We start from the raw sequence: 22,950 nt of genomic DNA on the forward strand, positions 1-22,950 counted from the left end.
TTCATTGAAAGCTGTTACCATGAGCGGCAGTTGAATGTTCTCAAATGCTTTTTCTGCCTTAATGAGATGGTCATATGATTTTTCCATTTTAATTCCTTAATGTGATGATATATACTGATTGAGTTTTGAATGCGAAACCAAACTCACAATCCTGGGATAAGTACTTCTTGGTCATGATGTGTTATATTTTTATGTATTACTGGATTCTATTTTCCAATATATTTTTTTAACATCTTTATTGGAGTATAATTGCTTTACAATGGTGTGTTGGTTTCTGCTTTATAACTGTCGTCCAATATTTTCTTAATAATTTTTGTGTTTAAAAGGGATATTGATCTGTACTTTTCTCTGCTTGTAATATGTTGGTCAGAGTTTCGTATCAGGGTTATGTCGGCCCACTAAAAAGAGTAGGGAACATTTTCACCTCCTCTATGTTCTGGAAGAGATGGTGTAAATTAGAATTATTTCTTCTATAAATGTTTGATCTACCTTCCCCAGAGAAGCCATCTTGACCTGGATCTTTCTTTGTGGGAAAGTTCTTTATTACAATTTAATTTTTTTTAACAGTTAGGCGATCATTCAGATTTTTTTTTCAGATTTTTTATTTCTTTTTGTATCCATTTCACTGAGTTGTGATTTTCAAGGAATTTGTTACTTTCTTCTAGGTTGTGAAACTTATTAGCATATAATATTGAATATTTTAACACCTCCTTTCAGTAGACAAAAAAGTACATGAAACATGAGTAAGGATATAGAATATTTAAGCAACACTGTCAACAAACTGTCTTAATTGATATTTATAGACACATTCTATTCAAGTAGTTATGAAATATACATTGCATATAGTCCACATGCTGGACCATAAAATAACTCTCAAAAATCATGTTAAATTAGGTATTAATAAAGATAAGCTCTTTTTCACACCCATTAGGGTAGATACTATTTTTAAAAACCCAGAAAATAACAAGTGTTGGCAAGGATGTAGAGAAATTGGACCCTCATACATTGCTGGTGTGAATGTAAAATGATGCAGCCTCTGGGGAAAACATTATGACAGTTCCTCAAAAAATTTAACATAGAATTACTATATCCAGCAATTCCACTTCTGAGTATACGTCCAAAGCAATTGAAAGCAGGGTTTCAAGAGATAGTTTTACACCTGTGTGCCAGTAGTACTCTTTGCAATAGCTAAAAGTTAGAAGTAACCCAGATGTCCAGCAACAGATGACAGATAAACAAAATGTGGTCTCTGCATACAACGGAATATTGTTCAGCCTTAAAAAGGAAGGAAATTCTGATGCATGCGACAACATGGATGAACCTTATGAACCTTATGAACATTATGCTCAGTGAAATAGGCAGTCACAAAAAGACAAATACTGTATAATTCCACCTATATGTGGTACCTAGAGCAGTCAAATTCATAGAGACAGAAAGTAGAAAGGTGGTTGCCAGGTGCTCAGGGAGAGAGGAATGGGGAGTTAGTGTTTGTTGGGGACAGAGTTTCAGTTTTGGAAAATGAAAAGAGTTCTAGAGATGGATGGGGGTGATTGTTGCACAACAATGTGAATGTACTTATGCCACTGAACAACAATGGTTAAGAAGATAATATCTGTTCTGTGTATTTACTGTGATGAAAAAGAAAATTAAAAAGCTATCCAGAAAATCTCAAAAATATTTGAAAATCAAACCACCTACTTTTAAATAAGCAATGAACAATGGGAAGTAAAATGAACAGGGGAAGTTTCAAAATATTTTCAACTGGATGAGAGTTGAAAGAGTGAAAACACAGCAGTTCATAATTTGTGGGAAGCCCAGAAACCAGTGCTTGTGGGAAATTAGTAGCTGCGTGAGGGTGTTTGTGGATGAGATTAACGCCTGAATCGGTAGACTGAGTAAAGTGAATTGCCCTCCCTAATGCGGTCCAGTCAGCTGAAGACCCGAATAGAACAAAAAGGCTGAGTAAGAGGGAATTTCCTTGGCCTGAGTGCTGAGCTGAGACTTGGGTCCTCTCCTGCCCTTGGGCTGGAACTTAGCCCATTGGTTCTGCCGGTTCTCAGGCCTTCGGACTTGGGCTGGACCACAGCATTGGCCCTCCTGGGTCTCCGGCTTGCTGACCACAGATGTTGGGATTTGTAAGCCTCATTAACCATGTGAATCATTCCTTATAATAAATCTCTTGAGGGACTTCCCAGGCGGTCCAGTGGTTAAGACTTTGCCTTCCAATGCAGGGGGTGCGAGTTCGATCCCTGATGGGGGAACTAAGATCCCATATGCCTCGTGGCCAGAAAACCAAAACATAAGACAGAAGCAATATTGTAACAAATTCAATAAAGACTTAAAAAAAAAAATGGTCCACATCAAAAAAAATCTTTAAAAATAAATGAATAAATAAATACGTAAATAAATAAATAAATCTCTTGAAACGTACACATGCATGAACATTCTCTTGAAACGTACACATGCATGAACATCCTATTCTGGTTCTCTGGAGAACCCTGATTAATACAACTCTAAGCAGCTGTGTCAGGAAAGAGTAAAGGTGCACAATCAGCTCCCTCAGGACAGAAAGGAAGTCGAGGTGACTTGGCCAAGGCCATAGTGGAGGATCCAGGACTGGGGTGCAGACCACCAGGCTCGGAGTGGCGTCGGGGCCTCACCCTCAAGCTGAGCTGTGTCTCGGCATCCCCTCGTCCCGCAGGCCTGTGTCAGGAGTGTAGAGGACAAGCAGTGGGGCAAGGGCCGTGTCAGGGTCATCCTCAGTGGTGCTCCCGAGGGGAGAGTTTAGGTCGACGGATGGAGAGAAGCTTTGGGAAGGCAGATCCTGGATTGAGTGGGGCAGAAGGAGGAAGCAGCCAGCTTAGGTGGTGATGAATCCTTCATCCCTGGAGGTGCTATAGCTTGTCTCTGCTCACAGTCAAAACCTATCATTCATGTTCGAACCAGGATTCCATGGACACTTTTCGAGAAGCTAGCATGTTCTGCCTAATCTATCATGTTTCTTTAAAAAATGATTATTATTCACAATTTTCCGATCATTGGTCTAAAGACCATGAAGCTATTTTAAGCAGGAACGTGGTGCATTTCCCTGACTGAAAAGAAATAATTACTATGTATAAAATAACCAACAAGATCCTACTGTATAGCACGGGGAACTATATTCAATATCTTATAAAACATATAATGGAAAAGAATCTGAAGATATATATATATATATATATCTATGTGAGCCACTTTGCTATACACCTGAAACATTGTAAATCAACTATACTTCAATAAAAAATATAAATACATGAATAAACAAGATCAGATTTTTTAAAAGAGAAATAATTAAACCAACTAACAAAATGCTCTTGTCCTTGGGTGTGTGGAGCGTTCTAACCTCACCTCGATCGCAGCCCCCAAATACAGGAACATGCACTGGGGCCAAGGTCTCGGTCAGACACAGTGGCATCATGGGGCACCTCACTCTGCGTCTCTGGGTCTCAGTGTCCTCGCCTGTAAGATGAGAGTGAGCATAAAAGCGTGCAATTGCTGGGTCTCTTGAAAACGCTTTCCCAATTCCTGTGTCTTGTGCTTTGATATTTAGTGAGGATGGAAAGATCACAGTTGACAATGGCATCTGGAAAGCTAACAGCTGAGGTGCAGGCAGGGTGTCATTTTCTTCTGCCCAGGAAGAAAAGAACCTGATATTTGAAGCCCAAGTTTCTCAGGATGTCAACTCTTTAGCATCCAAATGCAGCCCATTTTTGCTGAAAGACACACACAGTTCTGTGCCAGGCGAATGTCTCATCCCACCTCAGGGATGAAAATTGGCATTGGAAAACAACAGAGCACTTCGCAGCAGCTCCTTTTAAATCTCTTTTAATGACTAATATCCTCATTTTGGGGTGTCCCTGAACTGACCTGAGCAAAATCAAACTGAGACTAATTAGTGTGGAAGAGATAACACAGATGGGTCCAGTTCCTGTTCTCATGGACACCTCACACTCAAAGTAAGAAAGAAACAGGAAAATAATTCTCATTTTTAAAAAAACATGTCAGGACTTTCCTGGTGGTCCAGTGGTTAAGACTCCGTGCTCCCAATGCAGAGGGCCCGGGTTCAATCCCTGGTCAGGGAACTAGATCCCACACGCCACAACTAAGAGCCCGCATGCTGCAACTGAAAAAAAAAAAAAAAAAGCTTCCGCATGCCACAGCTAAAGATCTTGCATGCCACAACTAAGACCCAGTGCAGCCAAAATAAATAAATAAATATTTTTCAAAAAACAACAAAAAAACCCCACATGTCATTAGAAATATCCTTAGCACTGGACTGGATGTCAGGAGAACTGGGTTTTTAGTGTTATTCTACCAACCAAGTGATCATGTGACCTTTTAGAAGCCACTGGCCTTGCTCAGTTTCCAGATCTGTGAAATGGGGTTGGTTTTACTTGCCTACTATGAAATAATAGGAAATGTGTAATTGGTCTCTGCCCCCAGTTCATGGCATAGAGCTCCTAAAGCCCTTTTAATTTCCTAAATGATAAAAGTACTAGGAGCATCATTAGTTCTAATATTTGGTCCTTAACCCTGGATCCTTACACAGAGCTCTTAAATCCCTTGGGATTCCCTGGCTGATAGGAGGGTCTTTTGTTCTAATGAAGTGAAGAGAAGTTGGATTTAGTGTCACAAACTTATCTTTTTTCCATGAGATAATAATGGTAGGAGAGAAAGTAAGAAATCTCAAATAAAGATGATTTCTGCTGTTGGGACCCAGGGCAGGCCACCCCCAAATATGCCTTAATGGCATAGTAACTATTTTGAATTAAAGTTACTTAAGAGATAGCTGATACAAGAGGGGCACTGTGACCCTCCTGTCTTCCTGAAAGCAGGAAATAAATCTCTCATGTGAAAGGTCCACTCTCTGCACTTGGAGGTAGAAGGACACCCTTATTGCCAGAAACAGGGAATTCAGGGCCGTGAGTCTATACAAACAACCTGTTACTTCTTTAATTTTACCACCCCAAACCCAAACCCTGTTTAGAGTCTTCCCTAATTAAGTACCCAAAGCCTAAGTTTCTTTTTCCTGTCAATTCCTCTCAAATTTATTGTTTCTTTGTCTAAAAAATATAAAAGCTGCTTGCTTTGGCCACTTCTTAGGTCCCTATGAACCTAAGGGACCTAAGGTTCATGAATTTCTAGGTTTCATAAATTTCTATGAAACCTCTATGAGCACGAATTAAAATTTATTTCTTTTTCTCCTGTTCATGTGTCTTGTGTCAATTTTATTATTAGTTTCCCTCCGGACACTGCCTTTCTCAATCCTACAAGAAGCATTCAGGGCCCACAGGATAAAAATGGCAGGAAAGACACCCTCCCCCCAGTTAATTAAATCTTGAGCTCATTTAAGTTTCTTATGGGTGCAAAACCACAAAACCTAAATTATCCAGTCAAGTCAGGTTATGACTCAAGGACATTATAGTTTGTCACAGTCTAATGTGTACCTTTGTGATGCAAATGTTGTGATATTGTCAACAGTTTAGCTAAACTTACCTGGCTGATAGGTTAAATGATTAAGTAAGCCTGCTCCGTGGGCAGGGAGACTGGAGCATCACACAGAAAGTCGCCCTTCCTCTGACAGGCGTCTCAGGTGGAGGGCAGACAATCTGAGGGCTGCTGCAAGGCTGACAGAATAACTGTGGCTCCCCCTTCAGTGAACACATGGGAAGTTATGGAAAAAACAAAATTCCTCTTGATCACTGCGTTGGCGAAGCTGTGCGTGAAATGAGTTTCCTAACGTGTATTGGTTTCTTGGGTGTGAATTTTTTTTTATGTATAATGTAAAGCTGGCTGGGGTGTACAAAAGGGAGTGGTGGGAACTGTGGCAAACAGGGGAGGTCACGAATCCTTCTTTTAAAAGTGGCTGCCACTCATCTCCAGCATGTCATTGCCGTGTGGAAATATGAGCCCACTGTTGCCAGCACTTCTGATGTTTTGAAAGAAATTATAAATCTAGATTTTATATAAAATAGCCTGATTTTTAAATATTGGGAAACAATTCAAATTAAAGAAATCTGGGTAGTGTTTTTTGTCCGATGGTTAGTAGGGCCTCCTTGTGGAGTGAATACTTGACCACTTACTGTGCTAAGCACTGTCCTAATGCTACATGTGTTATTAATGGAATCTTTGTGCCTTAGATACCATGAGGAGCTCCATGTTATCAATGAAGGTGTAACTAACTAACTTCTCAGGGCCACGCAGCCAGTAGGGAGCAGAGCCAGCCTCTGACCGGCATTTGTAAAGGCCTCAAAGCCAGCTGTGCCCAAGGTGGGCAGGGGGGCCGCCTGCAGCATGAGGGTGCATTGTCCACAGAGATTTTGAAAACAGTAACAAGATGGACTGAAGCTTGTCTGATTTTTATGACCATCACACACAGGCAGTATTAAATAATGTCAGTGATAAAATACATACTGTGTATTTATTATTTAGCACACAGGGATAAAATAACAAATCCCTGCAAACTTCTGTAGGTTTAAGTTCTAAAGAATTGCTGTGGCTACTGTTAAGGGGTTTTTAAAATTTTTTTTTTTTTTTAACTGTGGTGAAATTCACATAACATAAAGTTTACCATCTTAATCATTTTTAAGTGTTCAGTTCATTAGCATTAAGTATGTGTGTATATATATATATATATATATATATTTAAATTGGAGTATAGTTGCTTTACAATGTTGTGTTAGTTTCTGCTGTACGGCAAAGTGAATCAGCCACACATATACATATATCCCCTCTTCCTTGGATTTCCTTCCCATTTAGGTCACCACAGAGCATTGAGTAGACTTCCCTGTCATTAGCGTTACATATATTAACATTATTTTACAATCAATCTCCAGGCATTTCATCTTGCAAAACAGAAACCCCATACCCGTTAAATACCACCTCTCATTCCCCCTCCCCTAGCCCTTGGCAACTGTAGGGGAGGAATATTTTTCCTCTACCCTTCTAGGTTCTTTTGGCTGGTCTATTCATTAAATTGACATATGACAGGTTAACAGGAGAAAAACAAATTTATTGTCATACTTATGGGAGCCTCACATAGACATGAGAGGTTCCAAGACAGTCAGGCAATGGAGGCTTGTGTGCCGGCTGAGCTAAGGTGAAGGGCTAGGGCTCTGGGGCTCCAGGGGGAGGAAGACAAGTCACAGGAAGCTGGGAAGAGCAAGTGCTCGGTGAACACAGGTTTGTCAGGCCCTGCAGGACGATAGGGTCAGGCCCTGCTAAACGCCCAGCTCACCACGCCAGCCCACACTCTGTGGTTATCTCTGGTGGCAGCTCTCTTCCCGGACCATGCCTTCTAATTCTTTTAGGCAGTTAAGGGAGGTACACAGCTCTTCCTGAGTCTTTTGGGCCATGACTGTCTTCAGTTCAGAATGATCCACATGCGAGAGTGGCCCGTTTTGGGGTGGCACATTCTGCTCCCCTTCCCAGCTACCGTCTGACTTTCTGTCTCTATGAATCTGACTGCTCTAGGGACCTCATATAAGTAGAATTTTTTTCCATTTGTCTTTTTGTGACTGGCTTATTTCACTGAGCATAATATCCTCAAGGTTCATCCATATCGTATCATGTGTCAGTACTCTCTTCTTCAAGGCTGAATAATATTCCATTGTGTATATACATCACATTTTGTTTATCCATTCATCTGTTGATGGATGCTTGGGTTGCTTCTATCTTTTGGCTGTTGTGAACAGTGCTGCTATGAACATATCTCTTTGAGTCCCTGCTTTCAATTGTTTGGGTTCCATAAGTGGAATTACTGGATCATATGGTAATTATATATTTTTTTGAGGAACCTCCATACTGTTTTCCATAGTGGCTGCACCATTTTACATTCCCACCAGCAGTGCACAAGGGATCCTATTTCGCCACATCTTCATCATGTTTTCTGGTTTTGCCTTTTTTTAAAAAAAATAGTAGCCATCATGATGGGTGTGAGATGAGATCTCATGCAAAAATCATTTGCATTTCCCTAATGATTATGATGTTGAACATCTTTTCATGTACCTATTGGCCATTTGTATATCTTTGGAGAAATCTATTCAAGTCCTTTGCCCATTTTTTTTTTTTAAATCAGGTTATTTATATTGGTGTCATGGAGTTGTAGGAGTTCTTTCTATATTTGGATATTAGCCCCTTATCAGATATGTGACTTGCAAATGTTTTCTCCCGTTCCACAGGTGGCCTTCTAACTCTATTGATTGCATCCTTTGATGCATAGAAGTTTTGAAGTTTGATGTGGTACTATTTATCTATTTTTACTTTGGTTGCCTGTGCACTGTTGAATTTTAATAACATATAAACATTAAAATTACACATATTAAAAATGTATGCTTTAACACACAATGTACTCTACATGGATGTTAATTCTGAAAACTCTTACACAGTCGGCCCCATACATATGGATTTGTGTTTGTTTCCAGAGTAACTTTTGGAATCCTGTGAATTTGCGTCAGACACAGTTCTTGTCTCCAGCCCCCACCACGGTACACATTTCTGTTCCTAAACAGTAGATTCGAAATGATCAATGATGGCACCGTGATTGTCAAGACAGAGAAAACAACTCGTGTTATTGTTATTCAGCCATCCTATGAACCCACTTATGATTCTTACCTGGTTTAAATTTTAAGACAGTGAAACAGAGTGCAAACTGTAAGGGGTAATATTTTTGTTGCTTAAGTGCAAATCTTACCTTCTACTTGAACTATTTTACTGAATTTTCATATTAGATTAAGAATAAAAATTTCTTTTTTGTTGCTATTCTCATTTATTAAATGGACCAGTACACTCTGATATTATTTATTATTGCAACAGGCCAATAGGTCAGTATAAGTTTTTTAAAAATACATTAATGTCATTAAAAATTATTAATCTATTACCTTTCCCTTTTTGGCTATTAATATTTATTTTTTTTATTAAAAACTTGCTTTTGCTGGCTTGATTGTATATACAAAGCTCAATCAAACAAGTTTTAAAAAGTTATTTTTTCCCAGCCATTATTATGTTGCATTTAATGTTTGTTTTTTTTTTTTTGCCACACCACATGGCTTGTGGGATTTAGTTCCCCGACCAGGGATTGAACATTGAACCCAGGCCCATGGCAGTGAAAGCGCCCAGTCCTGACCACTGGACCGCCAGGGAACTCCCTCATTTAATGTTTATTACAGGAAATAATTTTTTCTTATAAAGGAGTATTAAATCTTCCTCCCTAAGGGGTTTGATGAGCTAGGTACGACACTGGAGGTATGAAATAGCCAGGTGTGTCCAGACTGGAGGAGAGGGCCTGGGAGATAGGAGGAAGAGGTGATGCTGTGTGGGAAGTCGGGACACCGGGAAGGGCCTGAGGACCATGGAAGGAGTTTGGACTCTTCTGCCAAAGGCATCTGGGAGGCTCTGGAGGGTGGGCCAGGGGCGCGTGTGCTGCGTTGTGTGGACGCCTCTGGCACCAGTGTGAGCTACCTGGCGGGGAGGTGGGGGTGGGGGCCATTTGGGGAGCCAGGGGTGGGACGTACCCTCCTCCAGTTCTGGTGGCCTAGTGATGTCTGAGGACTCCTGTGTGTCCCTCCAGGGCTGCTGGTGTCAGGCTTAGCCGGCTGGGGTAACACACGTGCCGGAACTTCTAAGGGGGCCTGACGGTATGAAGCTGCAATCAGCTTATCCTGCAGCCACTGTCCCATAGCGATGCCTTTGGGGACGAAGGGAGTAGGTGGGTGAGGGTGAGGGGTTCAGTGGTCCAGGGGCAGCTAACTGGCCAAAGCAGTCCCTGACTCCGGCAGAGGATGGACATGGCAAGTGGAAGAAAACCGTCCTGAGTAAGAGTAAAAGCACAAATAGAAAATAGATCCTGTGAGCACGCAGCATGTCTGCGCATTGATAGAAAGCAGCGATTTCTGTAATTAAATGGCGCCATTATCTTACACAAGATGAAATTTTGGAAAGCATTCTGCCAGGGCTGAAACTGTTCCAATGCTCCCAGACTTTTTTTTTATCTTTTATTTCCCCAAATGTCGAGGTTTCCAGCCCGGAGACAGTGCTGAAGGCCCACAGAGGGAACCCCTTTCCTCAGTCCCCAGGGACCGTGACCAGAAGGTAGCTGCAGCCTTGTGCAGCAGGGAAACCACTGCTGCTGGGCTGGGTCCTGCATATGGGGGTGTGCTGGGTGTGAGTGAGGGTGCTCTAAAGAAAAACTTTCACTCCAGCAGAAAGGGGCAACACAGACAATGCCAGGAGGGAAAGAGCGCTGAAGGGGGAACCTGGACATTAAAAGCTCATTTCAAGCCATTGCAGTGTGTGAACCTTACGTGGACCCTGATTCTGAAAATACAAACTGTGAAAAAAAAGCTATGATGTTTATGAGACAGTTGGAAGTTTGAACTCTGGATATTTTATGACTGAGGAATTACTGTTCATATTTTAGATGCGATAATAGTATTGTGGTTAGAGTGTACATCTAAAACGGTCCTTATCTTTTAGAGATAGGATGTCTCAGATTTGTTGCAAAATGATACAGGTGAGGGCTGGGGTTGGCTGCAGGCGCATGGTCATGGGACTGGACGGTCATGCCTGGGGCTTCATTATACTATTCTATGCTTGAGCTTCTCCACTGCACAATTTTAAAAATATATTTGTTGCAAAAAGATATATTTGTTGCAAAAAAATATATTTGTTGCAAAAAGATGGTAGATAGGTTCTAATATGACAACATGCCACTAGGAATAGTGCCTTGCCTTTGAAATTCCTTCTCAACCCTTATTCGCTCAAGAAGAAAGGCCCCTATCGTCCAGTGCTTGGTCCTCTCCCGCTGAATGGTGAGAACAGGCCTTGGGCTCTGAGCCTTTGGCAGGAAACAGTGTCTCCTTGTAACTCAATGGCATCCCTTTGTTTCGTTGTATTTATTTTATGGCTACTTCTATTTTGGCAACAGATACTGTTTTTCTACTTACCAGAGTGACAAAGTTTCCTTTTTAAATATATGTAAACACTTTGATTTAAAGACAAATAGGAAATAACAGCACAGATGGTACTCAGATACTGTAAGGTTTTTCCGAGTGGTAGGAAATGCCGAGCGTGGAAGTCACCGAGAGAAGTCATTTTTCTATCTCATTTTATTTATCAGGTAGACGAATCTGGGGTCCCTTCATCCCCGAGGGTCTCTGTGCCTGGGGCAGCATGGCCTTCTCAGGCCATGCCCACTGTCTCCTTGAATCTCAGATAAAGCACTTGATACCCAGAGAAGGTGCCCAAAGGCAGGGAAGGAGGGTGCTGCATGGACCCCGGGGGCCCTGACATGGTCCCTTACCAGGTTCACTGGCACGTGAAAACGGGAGGGGGGACAGAGTTAAGGACAATATAAAGGGAAACATCTCAAATGGGAAAATGTTCTATCCATCATTTTGTTGCTTCCCATTTGTAGTTTTTTGGTAGGGAAATTTCTTGACTGCCTTAAATTAAGCATACAGGTGGTCAGCAAGCTGTGTCCACCAGGATTACTTTGTTAGGCCTGTTTGTATGTTTGCTTTTTTGTTTGTGTAATTAAACTTTTTTCTTTTTAGATAACTGTAGATTCACATGCAGTTTTAAGACATAGAGGGCTTCCCTGGTGGCGCAGTGTTTGAGAATCCACCTGCCAATGCAGGGGACACGGGTTCGAGCCCTGGTCCGGGAAGGTCCCACTCAACTAAGCCCATGCGCCACAACTACTGAGCCTGAGAAGCCCGCACACCGCAACGAAGAGTGGCCCCCGCTCTCCGCAACTAGAGAAAGCCGGTGCGCAGCAACGAAGACCCGACGCAGCCAAATACAAATAAATAAATAAAATTGATTCTTAAAAAAAAAAAAAAAAAGACATAGAGACATATTTAAGACATACAGAGAGACTCATGCACCCTTTTCCCAGTTTCCCCCAATGGTGACTGCTTGCAAAACTATAGGACACACAGGGAACTATATTCAATATCTTGTAATAACCTACAATGGAATAGAACCTGAAAAAAAATATATATAAATGAACCACTTTGCTGTACACCTGAAATTAACACAACATTGTAAATCAACTATACTTCAATTAAACAACAAAAAAACCCATAGGACAACATTGCAACCAGGATTTACCATAGACACAGTCAAGACATAGAACATTTCCAGCTGCACAAAGATTTCACATGTTGTCCTTTTATAGCCACATCACCTCCCAACCCTACCCCGTCTGGCCCTCACCCCCTGTCAATCACTCACCTGTTCTCCAGTTCTATAACGTTGCTTTTCAAGAACGTTGTATGAATGAAATTATGCCGTATGTAACCTTTTGCGATTGGCTTTTTTTCCACTCAGCATAGTTTCCTGCAGATTTGAGTTGTCCAGTGTGTCAGCAGTTTGTTCCTTTATTGCCGAGTAGCATTCCACGGTGTGGATGCACCCAGTCTGTTTAACCATCACCTGTGGAAGGACCTCTATGCTGGTTTCAGTTTTGGGTTATTATGAATAAAGCTGCTTTGAACATTTTATGTATGGGCTTTTGTGTAAACATACGTTTTCATTTTCCTGGGATAAATGGCCAAGAGTGTGGATGTTTGTTTTTAATAAATCAATTGCATTCATTTACAATTGAGCTGTTTCATCTACAAATCCACATTACTGATTTCTTCTCAATAATCAGAAGATCTGGAATGATGGGGCCATAGGGACTCATGAGCCTAACAGGCCAGATGGGCCTAAGATCCCTGATACCCTGCCTAGTCCTCTGTATTTATTTACCTGCTGGGCAAGGCTCCTGGTTTGCCAATTTAAGTGGGCTTAATTGGAACATGATAAGTTATACCATGAATTTTAACTGTATACACACAGGTATTTGCTTGTATATGCATAAAATCTGTCTGGAAGTATACACAAGCAGAAAACACTGGTTGCTTCTGGGAAGGGTACTGGGTGAGGGGTGGTAAGGGGGAGTCACTTTTACTATGAGCCCTTTTGAGACTTTTTTTAGCTTAAACCATCTGTTATTTACTAAAAAATGAATCAATAAAACATGCAAACAAGAACACTAAAAATTCCTCACAGATAACCTGCTCTGAGGCTGCTTTGTCCATACAACTCTTGTTTCTTTAGACAAGAGAACCCATTGGAATTTCCCCACCCAGGGAAGAGCCCAGCTCCAAGAGGTCTCTGGTTTGGGACCTTTAGGCTTTGAGGGTGATCCCCAAACACCCCTGCTCACCATCCAAAAGCTGGATGACCCCTGAGGGGCACGCTCAGACCATCTGGGCCTCTCTGAAGCCTAGTGAGGTGTCTATGCCCAGCACAGGGGCCACCTCCTCCAAGAAGCCTTTCCCAGCCTGATTGAAATTCAGCTTCTCCCTCCCTCATCAGGCAGAGGCATCCATTTGCCTATCCGGTTACAATCCAGGGCACACTTCCGGGACCCTTCACACAGGCTGGGCCCCTGTGCACTTACCCCGCCTCTTCCTGACTTCCCACTAGGCTGGGCCCTCCCCGAAGCAGATTAACATCTTAAAGGCACTGGTGCACCGGGTACCTGCAGAGCTCACCCCCTCCTGTAATTCGTGACAAAGACTACTACAAACCTAGGGCACAACCTGTAAAGTGAATTTAAGATCTAAGATTTCTGCACGCACAATTCAGTGACGCTGAACGTTCCCCCCCCCCCCTCTCTCTCGCTGGTGGGGGCGGTGGAGGGGTAGGATGTGCTCTGGCAGCTCTGGCCTTAAATCTGCCCTTTGGGTAACCTCCTCACGGCTTCCGCAAGACAGTGGGTGCAGCGCAGAGAAGAAGGACTTTGGGATCTGAGAGCCTCAGTGTTGCCCTTCGTGGCTGCGTGGTCTTCAGGCCAACTCACCCTGTTTCCTCCTGGAGAACTGGGGATCATGACGCCTCCCTGGCAAGGCTTGGAGGAGGCTGAAGGGGGAGGGAGCATCCACAGGGCCCCCAGGGCTTCAGCAGGTCGCTTGCCCTTGCGGAACTGGGCCCCTCTTCTGGATGCCTGCGCCAGGATGCGCTCCGCATTCCAGATTTCCTGGGGGCCTGTTCCTTTGTGTGTTGATGGTCTGAGCTCAAGGTCTCGGGAGCCTGGCGGACTTGTTTGTTGGGCCCTGGCCAGGGTCATTGGCCAGAGACGCTGAACAGGGCCGAAAGAATGGCTGCGGGACGGCTGAGAGGCTCCACATCCGCGTGCAGTGCCGCCCGAGAGTTTGAAACCAGGGGTACGAGTGTGGAGGCCAGAAAACCGTGCAGGGTTTCCCGCGTGGTCGAGGGGCGCCACCGCCGCAGGGCGCCTCATCCCTTCTCCCCCGCCCACGGTGACTCGGGCGCGCGCCCCATCCCACTCACCCAGGCCCGCGTGGCCCCGGGTGCCCTCCCCAGCCCCTCCCTCCGCCCCGCAGGGCCGGGGGCCGAGGGTGGGAGCCCGGCCCCCTCAGTTCCCGCGCTCAGGTCCCGCCGGGGCCCAGGAAGGGGCCCGAGGCCTCGGCCCTCGCCCCGCCCCCTCTCTCCCTCCCGCGCTTATCACCTGCCGGCCGGGCGCGAGGGGAGCGCGCGCGCGTGCGCGTGCGGCCGGGCTCCGGGTCGCGGGAGGTGAAGCGCGGCGAGGATGGCGGCACGGCGTCGGGGGCTGCGGCCGCTGCTGCTCGCGCTCTCGGGGCTGCTGGCGCTGGGCCCCAGCGCGCCGGCGGCCAAGCTCAACATCCCCAAGGTGCTGCTGCCCTTCACGCGGGCCACGCGCGTGAACTTCACGCTGGAGGCCTCGGAGGGCTGCTACCGCTGGTGAGGCGCGGCCAGGCGCGGGGCCGGGGTGGGAGGCAAGCCTCGGGCGCGGGCGGCCGGGCTGGCGCGCTGCAGCTGCGCGGGCGCGGAGAGGAGGCCGCGGCCCCGTGCGGGTCCGGCGGGGCCTGCGGCGCGCGGCCTTCGGGCCGTGCCGGCGCCAGGAGGCCGGGAGCCGCGCGCCCCCAGCAGGCCCGCGCAGCAGGTGCGCCGGCGCGCGCTCCCAGGCGCCGGCTCGGCGGCCGGGCGGCCACTGGCCTGGCGGCTGGTCGCGCGTGACCCGGCGGCGTGCGCGTGGGTCGCCCCCACTGCGCATGGCGGCGTCCAGGCCTCCGCGCGCTCTGGCGGGAGGCGGCCCGCCGGGGAGGTGGTGCGGGCGGGAGCCCTGCTGTCGGCGGGACTGGCGGAGGGCGTGCGGCTGGCGCGGCGGAGGGCCCGCGAAGGCCTGCCCGGCCCGGGGCTTCCGGAGGGACCTTCTGCCGGAGGGAGAGGGTCGCACCGGCGCTGCTGGTCCAGGATGCGCGTCCACGTGGTCGCATGCCTTTCTCGTCCAGGCTCCGGGAGAGGTGGTCAGGGCCCTGCAGAGCCCTAGGCTGGGGACGCCGCTTTCCGGAGCTTGGTGACCGGGACTCATCCCTGGCGCCGGACTGGTGTGGGAATTAGGCTTGTGGAGAAGTGGGGAAGGTGTGTGTGGAGTCGAATCAGTCGTTCAGCGTCTTTGGGAGGAACGTAAACCTTTGATGAAAGGTCTTTCGGAGGAAACCCTAAGTGTTTAACAGATGATGCACCTGTTTTACAGATGAGAGATGCAAGGGAATGGTTGGTGGTTCACCCCAGGTTGCCCACAGAGCAGGGTTGCCTTGATCCCTAGCTTCCTGGGGGGACTCAGGAGTTCTGCACCTTTTGTGGGGGATGTGATCTGGGAACCCCAGGAACTAATGAAACTAGAGGTCCGCCCCACCTCAGGGTAGCTGGGTGATGTGGTCCAGCCCTTCTTCCATCCTTCAGATGGAGAAGCAGCAGCCTGAAGCGGCCTCGGGGCTCCACCCCGAGCGGGTTCATTCCTAGCAGCCTAGCAGGGTGCACGCGGTGCTGGGTGTGACCAAGGCCCTACCACACCTCCCCGCCACCTTGCTGGAGATGAAAAGGAAGGGGTGCCCCCCGCCACGTGCTACACCCTTGCTCCTCCCTTTGGTTCCCTGTTTCAAGGCTAGACAGTGTAACAGCGTGTGATCACAGTACAGAGAGTCCAGCGTGTGTTAAGTCTGTTTGCATAGTCATCCGTGCACATCCGCGAGCCTGGTGCCGGAGCTCAGACTACCTTCTAGCTTATGTGCATGACTAGTACCTATTTGTGTTCTGAAGGTCACCTCCTGAAGTAAGGACAGGCCACGTCAGACAAATGCATTTTGGGTTTAGCGCCTGCCTCCTCTGGAGGGTCGTATTTCTGGCTTGATATCACATCTTCTCTTTAACTTTTGTTCATCCCTGTCCAGGGCCCTGTCTGGTGTGGGAGATCACCTGTTAGTCCACACTTTGCGGTGACCGTGTTCCTTCTCTGGTTGAAGTTGTTCTCTTGATATGGGGGGGCAAGAAAGAGGAAGCTGGCTATTAAAAACAGCTGGCTTCAAATGAATCCGTTTGCTACTTCCTCTGAGATTCTAGAGCTGTGTTTTTTGTTTCTGAAGTAACAACTTTTTTTTTTTTTTTCTAACTGCATTTTCTTTTCTGAGAAGAGCTGGTGGATTTTAATTTACTTGTATAGTTTCTGAGGAGGAAGGGAAAAAACATTCCTGATCACTGATGCATCAGAGGGATGCTCAGTATCTTATAACTTGTTTTGAATCTGATCCATAGCTTTTATTGCAAATGTGTAACTGCTTACCTTAAGGGTCTTGGAGGTGTTTGGTGGTTGTGATTTTCCCCTTAAGTTCACAGGAAAAGCTTCTGTCAGTCAAGCATTGGAAATGTTTTCCTTATTTTTAGTTTTCTCTTCCTAATTCAGTCAGGTATTGCTTTAGTTTTTGAAGAGTTCCCTCTGGAGTTTTTTTTGTTTTTGTTTTTTAATTATTTATTTATTTTTGTCTGTGTTTGGGTCTTCGTTTCTGTGCAAGGGCTTTCTCTAGTTGTGGCAGGCGGGGGCCACTCTTCATCGCGGTGCGCGGGCCTCTCACTATCGCGGCCCCTCCCGTTGCGGAGCACAGGCTCCAGACGCGCAGGCTCAGTAGTTGTGGCCCACGGGCCTAGTTGTTCCGCGGCATATGGAATCTTCCCAGACCAGGGCTCGAACCCATGTCCCCTGCATTAGCAGGCAGACTCTGAACCACTGCACCACCAGGGAAGCCCCCCTCTGGGGTTTTAAGAGTGGGCCTGAAGGCAAGCTTTCTTCTATCTGCATTCATCTATACCTGGGAGGAAAATAGCCCCTTCACCCAAGGAGTTCATTGTGAAGTCTGTGGGGTGAAGAACAGAGAAAATGAAAACCTTTATGGACCTTGGGGGAATTTTTGCTCATCCTTTGACTTTTCGGCCAAGCTCCCACTATACTGGAATCACTGCGTGCCTGAGCCCCAGGGGCTTTAAGTCTACTTTTCCTGTTTCTTGATTTTATAGCATCAAATAATCAGGCAATTTTAAGGTCAGGGGAACTGTAGAGAGCATCAGGTTAAAACTGTTCACATTTCAGTCGGAGCCTCAGAGAGGGCAGTGCTCTGGGGGACGCGTATAAGTAGTGACGGTCTTGAGTTTGGGACCGTGCCCCCTGTTCCACCTCTTTCAGGGGTTTGCAGCCTCTGGCGAATTGGTCACACCTGATTGAACCCCTCCAGTCACACCGAGGGATTGCTGGTTATGTGGCAAACTCCTGATTCTTTTTTGATATTTCATGTTACTGAAAGGGCTCCAAAGCATCTTTCATTAGCTTCTTTTTAAGGCATCCTTTACATAAATGACACGAGAGAGAGAGTTGGGAAAAGGGAGAAAAAGAGAAGTATCCCATAATCCTTTTTTTTTCTTTTGTTTTTTTTTTTTTGACCGAGTGGCATGTGGGATCTTAGTTCCCCGACCAGGGATCACACCCACGCCCACTGCATTGGAAGCATAGACTCTTGACCACTGGACCACCAGGGAAGTCTCCCATAATCCTTTGAGTGTAACACAGTCAGTCACCATTTTGTTTTCCTTTTGATCACTTATTTCCCCCCTCGCCCCCGAAGCTCAAACCTGGTATTCAGGTCACTTGGGAACTTCCTTCTCTACCAACCACCAGCAAATGTTAAAGCCCAGCTGTTTTTCTATGTTGCTTCATGATCTTAAGTTTTCAGTGTCTGAGCACCATGCTGCTGGGTAGATGTTCCATCATCCGTTGATTCTTTTGCCTGCGGTTGAAGTTGGAAGTCCAGGGTGTTCTGGATTCTCCAGGGGGCTGCCCTGTCTTGGAGGAAGTCAGTGTCTTAGGTAGGCTTCTCGGAAGCAGAGCCCAAGGCAGGGTTTGGTTTACTGAGAGGGCACTCTGCTGGGAAGCGAGGTAGGGGAGGGGAGAGAGCGAGGATGTGGTCACAGGCAAAGTCCAGCCTTGTGCTGGTCCTCGTGACCCTCTGGAGTTGAATTGCACCTCAGGTTGTCTTCCCATGAGGCCAGCCGGAGACCAGGCTTTTGCATTTTTTCACCCCCTGTAAGTCAGCCACTGGCTGCCCCGGGGAAGGGGGTGTGTGCAGCCTCCCAGGCCTCTGGGCAAAGCACCTATTGGCCAAGGGTGTTGGACTGAATAAGGTCGCAGGTGTAAAGTGTGAGCTGCGCAGCCCGCCTGCAGCTGGGGTGGGGGCGGGTGGACCTGCCTGGTAGAGAGCATCTGGCAGGGTGTCCACAGCGCCCACTGTACTGAGCTGGGCCCGGCTGCCTCGCCCTCTCCTGAGCGCCTGGGAGCTGCCTGCTGTGTTGGCCGGGCTTGGTCCGAGCCCAGGTGCACGCTGTCACCACGGTCCACGGCCCAGGCGCCTCTCAGCCGAGGGCGGAAGTATTCTCTGGGAGGCCAGAGGGAGCCCTCTCTGCTGCCTGGGCCCCGTAGCGTGGGGCTCATCCGTGGGGCGTGCCGTGTGCCAGGCGGGTCAGGTGACCCTTGGAGAGCCAGTGGGCAGAGAGAGCCCCCATCTGTGACTGTGGGAGGCCTGAGGCGGTGCACGTCCCAGGGTCCCCCCTGCTCACCCCCAGCAGGAGGCAGCCGTGGGTCACCCTGCAGCCCTCTGCCGGGGCAGTCGGGGAGAGGGGTGTGGCCTCCGGAAACCCCTCTGCACGCCCAAGGAGCCAGGTTGGAAACGCATCCAGCCCCGCTGCCTTCCGCTGAGAGCCTGCGGGGCAGAGGCGGGCAGGTGCTGGAGGCTGGGCAGGTGAGGCAGTAGCACCCGAGGGAGATTGGAGCGGCAGGCTCAGAAACGGACGTAAATATTTTGCAGTGCGGAAGCCCTATTGAAAAAGTGGCTTTAACTTAACCAGAGGCCCATCATTTGGCCCTCCCTGACCCCGAAGCTGTCCTCTGTTCCTCTGGGTCTAGAACATTCGCCCTTTACAGCCTGTCTGTGGGCCCTGTGTCTCCTCACACACCAGGATCAAACCTCCCTCCTCTTTCCTCTGCGGGGGCCTTGGGACCGTAGACCTCTCAGCTGGGGCTCATATTTCTGGCGGTTTGAGGTTTGGGCAGAGATGCCAGAGCCACTGCAGTGCCCAGGACAGTGCTCACTGTGAAGGGCTGTCCCGCTGATGCCCGGGGATGAGCCCTGATCAGCAGGGGGGTGTCTCACAGGTAAGGGCTGGGGACTCACCAGCTAAGTGATGGATATCTGTGACTCTTGCGATGAGCCAGGTCCTGGGGCTTGGATGGTGAACGAGCAGGTGAGGCCCTGTTTTCATGGCGTTTGTAGTTGACTGTGGGAGTTAAATAATAAACCAAGATGAAGTCAGTGGCTGTGTTTCATATGATAGTAAGTCTGGGAGAATGGCCTGCTGCGATGACCGCAGGGGTGGAGTGCCTTTCTGGACAGGAGATGGAAAGGGGGTTGTAGGGTCAGGAGTTGGGCAGGGTGGCCTGGGCCTGACTCTCCCTTCTGCACCAGACCCACGGGCTGTTGCAGCCCTGGTTCCCCCAGGGCTGGTCAGGTCCCCCCACCCAGACCCACAGAAGGAGGTGACAGCAAGTGTGTTTACTCAGTGGCCCTGCTTCCGCGGGTGGTTTTCTTCCTGCTTCCCTTGTGGGTGCCACCCCCGCAACCCAAGCCTGCTCTGCCCCTTGAGCTGGCTTCCACCCTGCAGGCCCTGCCTCTGTCATGGGGGGCGGGGAAGGGTGGACCTGCAGGTGGGTGGAGGGAGGGCCGTGTCTTCCTCTGCCCCCACTCACCCCTTCTTTGCAACCGTCACTTGACAACCGTCACTTCTCCTTTTACCACTGTGGCTTTCTGGCCTGACCCTCCCTGTCCTCGGGTTCCCCTGTCCCATTAGACACCCTCAAGATAAAAATTCATTTCTGGTGCCAACATGTTGTTTCCAATTTTTCTTTTTAAAAAAAATTCGGTAAAATGTATATATCATAACATTAAGCATTTTTAGGTGTCCAGTTCAGTGGCATCAAGGCACTCACACTGTTATATAACCATAACCACCATCATCTCCAGAACTTTTTCAGCTTCCCAAACTGAAACTTTGTCCCCATTAAACGCTAACCCCTCCCCCTCCCCCGGCCCCTACATCCACCTTCTGCTTTTCCTAATACCCTGTAATATCTGCCTGTTTCTTTTTTGGGGGTGACAGTGTCCCCCACCCCTCCCCCTAATGCAGTAACATTGTTTCGATTCTTTTTTGTTTTTATGGTTACCTCAGATGGATGGCGAGTGGTGTAGGCTTTCTATTTACACTAGTGATATAAAGTTTCCTTTTAAAGTATTGTTTCAGGACTTCCCTGGCGGTTCAGTGGTTAAGACGGGGCACTTTCACTGCAGGGGACGCGGGTTCAATCCCTGGTCAGGGAACCAAGATCCCACATGCCGCGGGGCACGGCCAATAAATAAATAAATAAATAAAGTACTTTTTCAATAAGGAAGAATCAATTTAAAAGAAAAATGTAATGGACTTCCCTGGTGGTCCAGTGGTGAAGACTTCACCTTCCAATGCAGGGGGTGCGGGTTTGATCCCTGGTCGGGGAGCTAGGATCCCACATGCCTCGCAGCCAAAAAACCCAAACATAAAACAGAAGCAGTATTGTAACAAATTCAATAAAGACTTTAAAAAGGTCCACATAAAAAAAAAATCTTAAAAAAAATTAAAAAACAAATAAAAGAAAAAAGTAAGAAAAAGATACGAGGGTTACTTGGATGTAACCAGATGGGGGGCCGGGAAGGGCGGAAGGTGCAGGTGTCCAGGCAGCTGCCCCGGTGGGTGGCCAGAGACCCAAGTCCAGAGGCAGGGACTTGGAATGTTGCAGGTGGGGATGGCAGAGGGAACCAAATAGCAGAACCAGTTTTTCTGCTAACTCCTTTGCATACTTTGCATGTTATTCCCCACTCAGTGCTAAAAACAAAACAAGACACCTGTCTGGCAAGAATGATCAGCCACTGCACAAATGGGGAACCGAGACCAGGAGCCTCAGAGCCGCTTACCGGCAGAACCACATTCAAAACCAGGTCACAGACTCAGCTCAGTCCTGGGATGCACAGGAAGTGTGCCAGACCTCATCAATGGCTGTTTTACCCAGATTCAGTAGGATTTTAGGGAAGTTGATGACACATTAGGAAGCAGCATTAAGGATGCCTGTGGGGTAGGGGGTGATTGAGGAGGAGATGGAGCCATTTCTCACTGAGGTCCGGCAGCCTGGGCCCTCCCACGGGCAGCCCCAGGTAGGTGGAGGCCATTAGCTCTGATGTGAACAACCTGGGTGCATTCACCACAAGGGGTGGAGGTGGTGTCTGGACCAGGGGTCTAGAGCCAGGCCCGACTGAGGTGTTTTCCAGGAATGTAACCCTGGGCAAGTTACTTCACATCCATGCAGGGGTTTCCTTGTGTATCAAATGGGGGGTTTCAATAGGAGTGTTGGGAGGCAAATAAAACATTTGTGATATGTTTTATTCCGAGCCTGACACATAGTAAGCACATAATAAATGACAATTTTTTTTTTCTTTTTTAAAAAATACAGTACCAGTAGTTTGAATGAAATAAGGCAACAAGTCTTGAAGAATTCAGTCAGGGGATTTCATTTGTCTCAACTCTCCTGACTTTCCTGCATGTGACAGGAAACTCAAACCAAAATAGTTTAAATAAAGCAGGGATGTTGTTTTGGCAGAGTTTGTTTCAGGCTGCACACAGGGCTCAGTGATGCCAGCAGGGCTTGGTCTCGGGCCTCAGCCGGGTGCCCCCTGGGGTAGCAAGAGGACGGGTCCAGCCCTGCAGCCCTTGTCAAGCCTTGCACGCTGGGTCTGAACACCTCCATCCAGGGGGATGCACAGCCGATCGGCCAGGCCCCGGCCACCTGCCTCCCAGGGTCCAAGGAGCATGGGTGCCCTGGAGCCTCATGGTCTGAGGGTGGAGGAGAGCAGCACCCCCAGAAAAGCTGGGTGCTGTTACTGAGGAGGGGGAATGGAGTCTGGGCAGCCAAAACCCAACACGGGTCCCCTGCAGGAATGACACCCATGTGTGCACGTTTGCCTCGCTTCCTGTTTGCCCAGCTGTGTGTGTGTGTGTGTGTGTGTGTGTGTGTGTGTGCGTGCGCGGGGCGGGGCAGTATATATACCCTGGGTTTGCTCACCTGGGGCCCTCGTCAGGAGCTGCTGTGATCTGGGAGGGGGTCTCGCTGGGATGTGGGTGAGCAATTCGAGAGGAGAGGAAGCAACGTGCCCACCAGCACTGAACCGCAGGCTCCCCACCTCCTGTGCAGGACTTGGGGAAGGGTTCCCAGGCATAGGGCCCTTGGTGCCTCTCGGTCCACTTAAGACGTTTGGTAAAATTAAGTTTATAATTACAGACCTTCTCATAAAGAAAACTCCAAGCCCAGGTGGCCTCACTTGTAAATTCTATGAAACGTTTAAGGAGGAAATAGTACAAATCCTTCATAAACTCTTTCAGGAAAGGCAGGAAGAACAGTCATTTCCTAGCTCCTTT

General features: G+C 47.6%; 1 protein-coding gene and 1 long non-coding RNA gene across 4 annotated transcripts in view; one reads left to right on the top strand and one right to left on the bottom strand.

The window, feature by feature from the left end:
- Positions 1-840: 840 nt before the first annotated feature.
- Positions 841-14,339, bottom strand: LOC132375244 (uncharacterized). The gene is made up of 3 exons (XR_009505970.1): positions 12,274-14,339; positions 3,388-3,498; positions 841-2,824 (listed from the first exon to the last, which is right to left on the bottom strand). It is a non-coding gene; the product is annotated as an uncharacterized LOC132375244 (long non-coding RNA).
- Positions 14,340-14,601: 262 nt separating this feature from the next.
- The window catches only part of NUP210 (nucleoporin 210), a 106,348-nt gene continuing 97,999 nt past the window's right edge, over positions 14,602-22,950 (top strand). For all 3 annotated transcript variants that reach the window (XM_059940470.1, XM_059940471.1, XM_059940472.1), the window contains exon 1: positions 14,602-14,814. In XM_059940470.1, coding sequence (XP_059796453.1) covers positions 14,642-14,814 — 173 coding nt within the window. In that variant the 5' untranslated portion in view covers positions 14,602-14,641. The remainder of the gene's footprint in view (positions 14,815-22,950) is intronic.

This window comes from Balaenoptera ricei, chromosome 11 (genome assembly GCF_028023285.1).
Source record: "Balaenoptera ricei isolate mBalRic1 chromosome 11, mBalRic1.hap2, whole genome shotgun sequence".
In the NCBI taxonomy this organism is placed as follows: domain Eukaryota; kingdom Metazoa; phylum Chordata; class Mammalia; order Artiodactyla; family Balaenopteridae; genus Balaenoptera; species Balaenoptera ricei.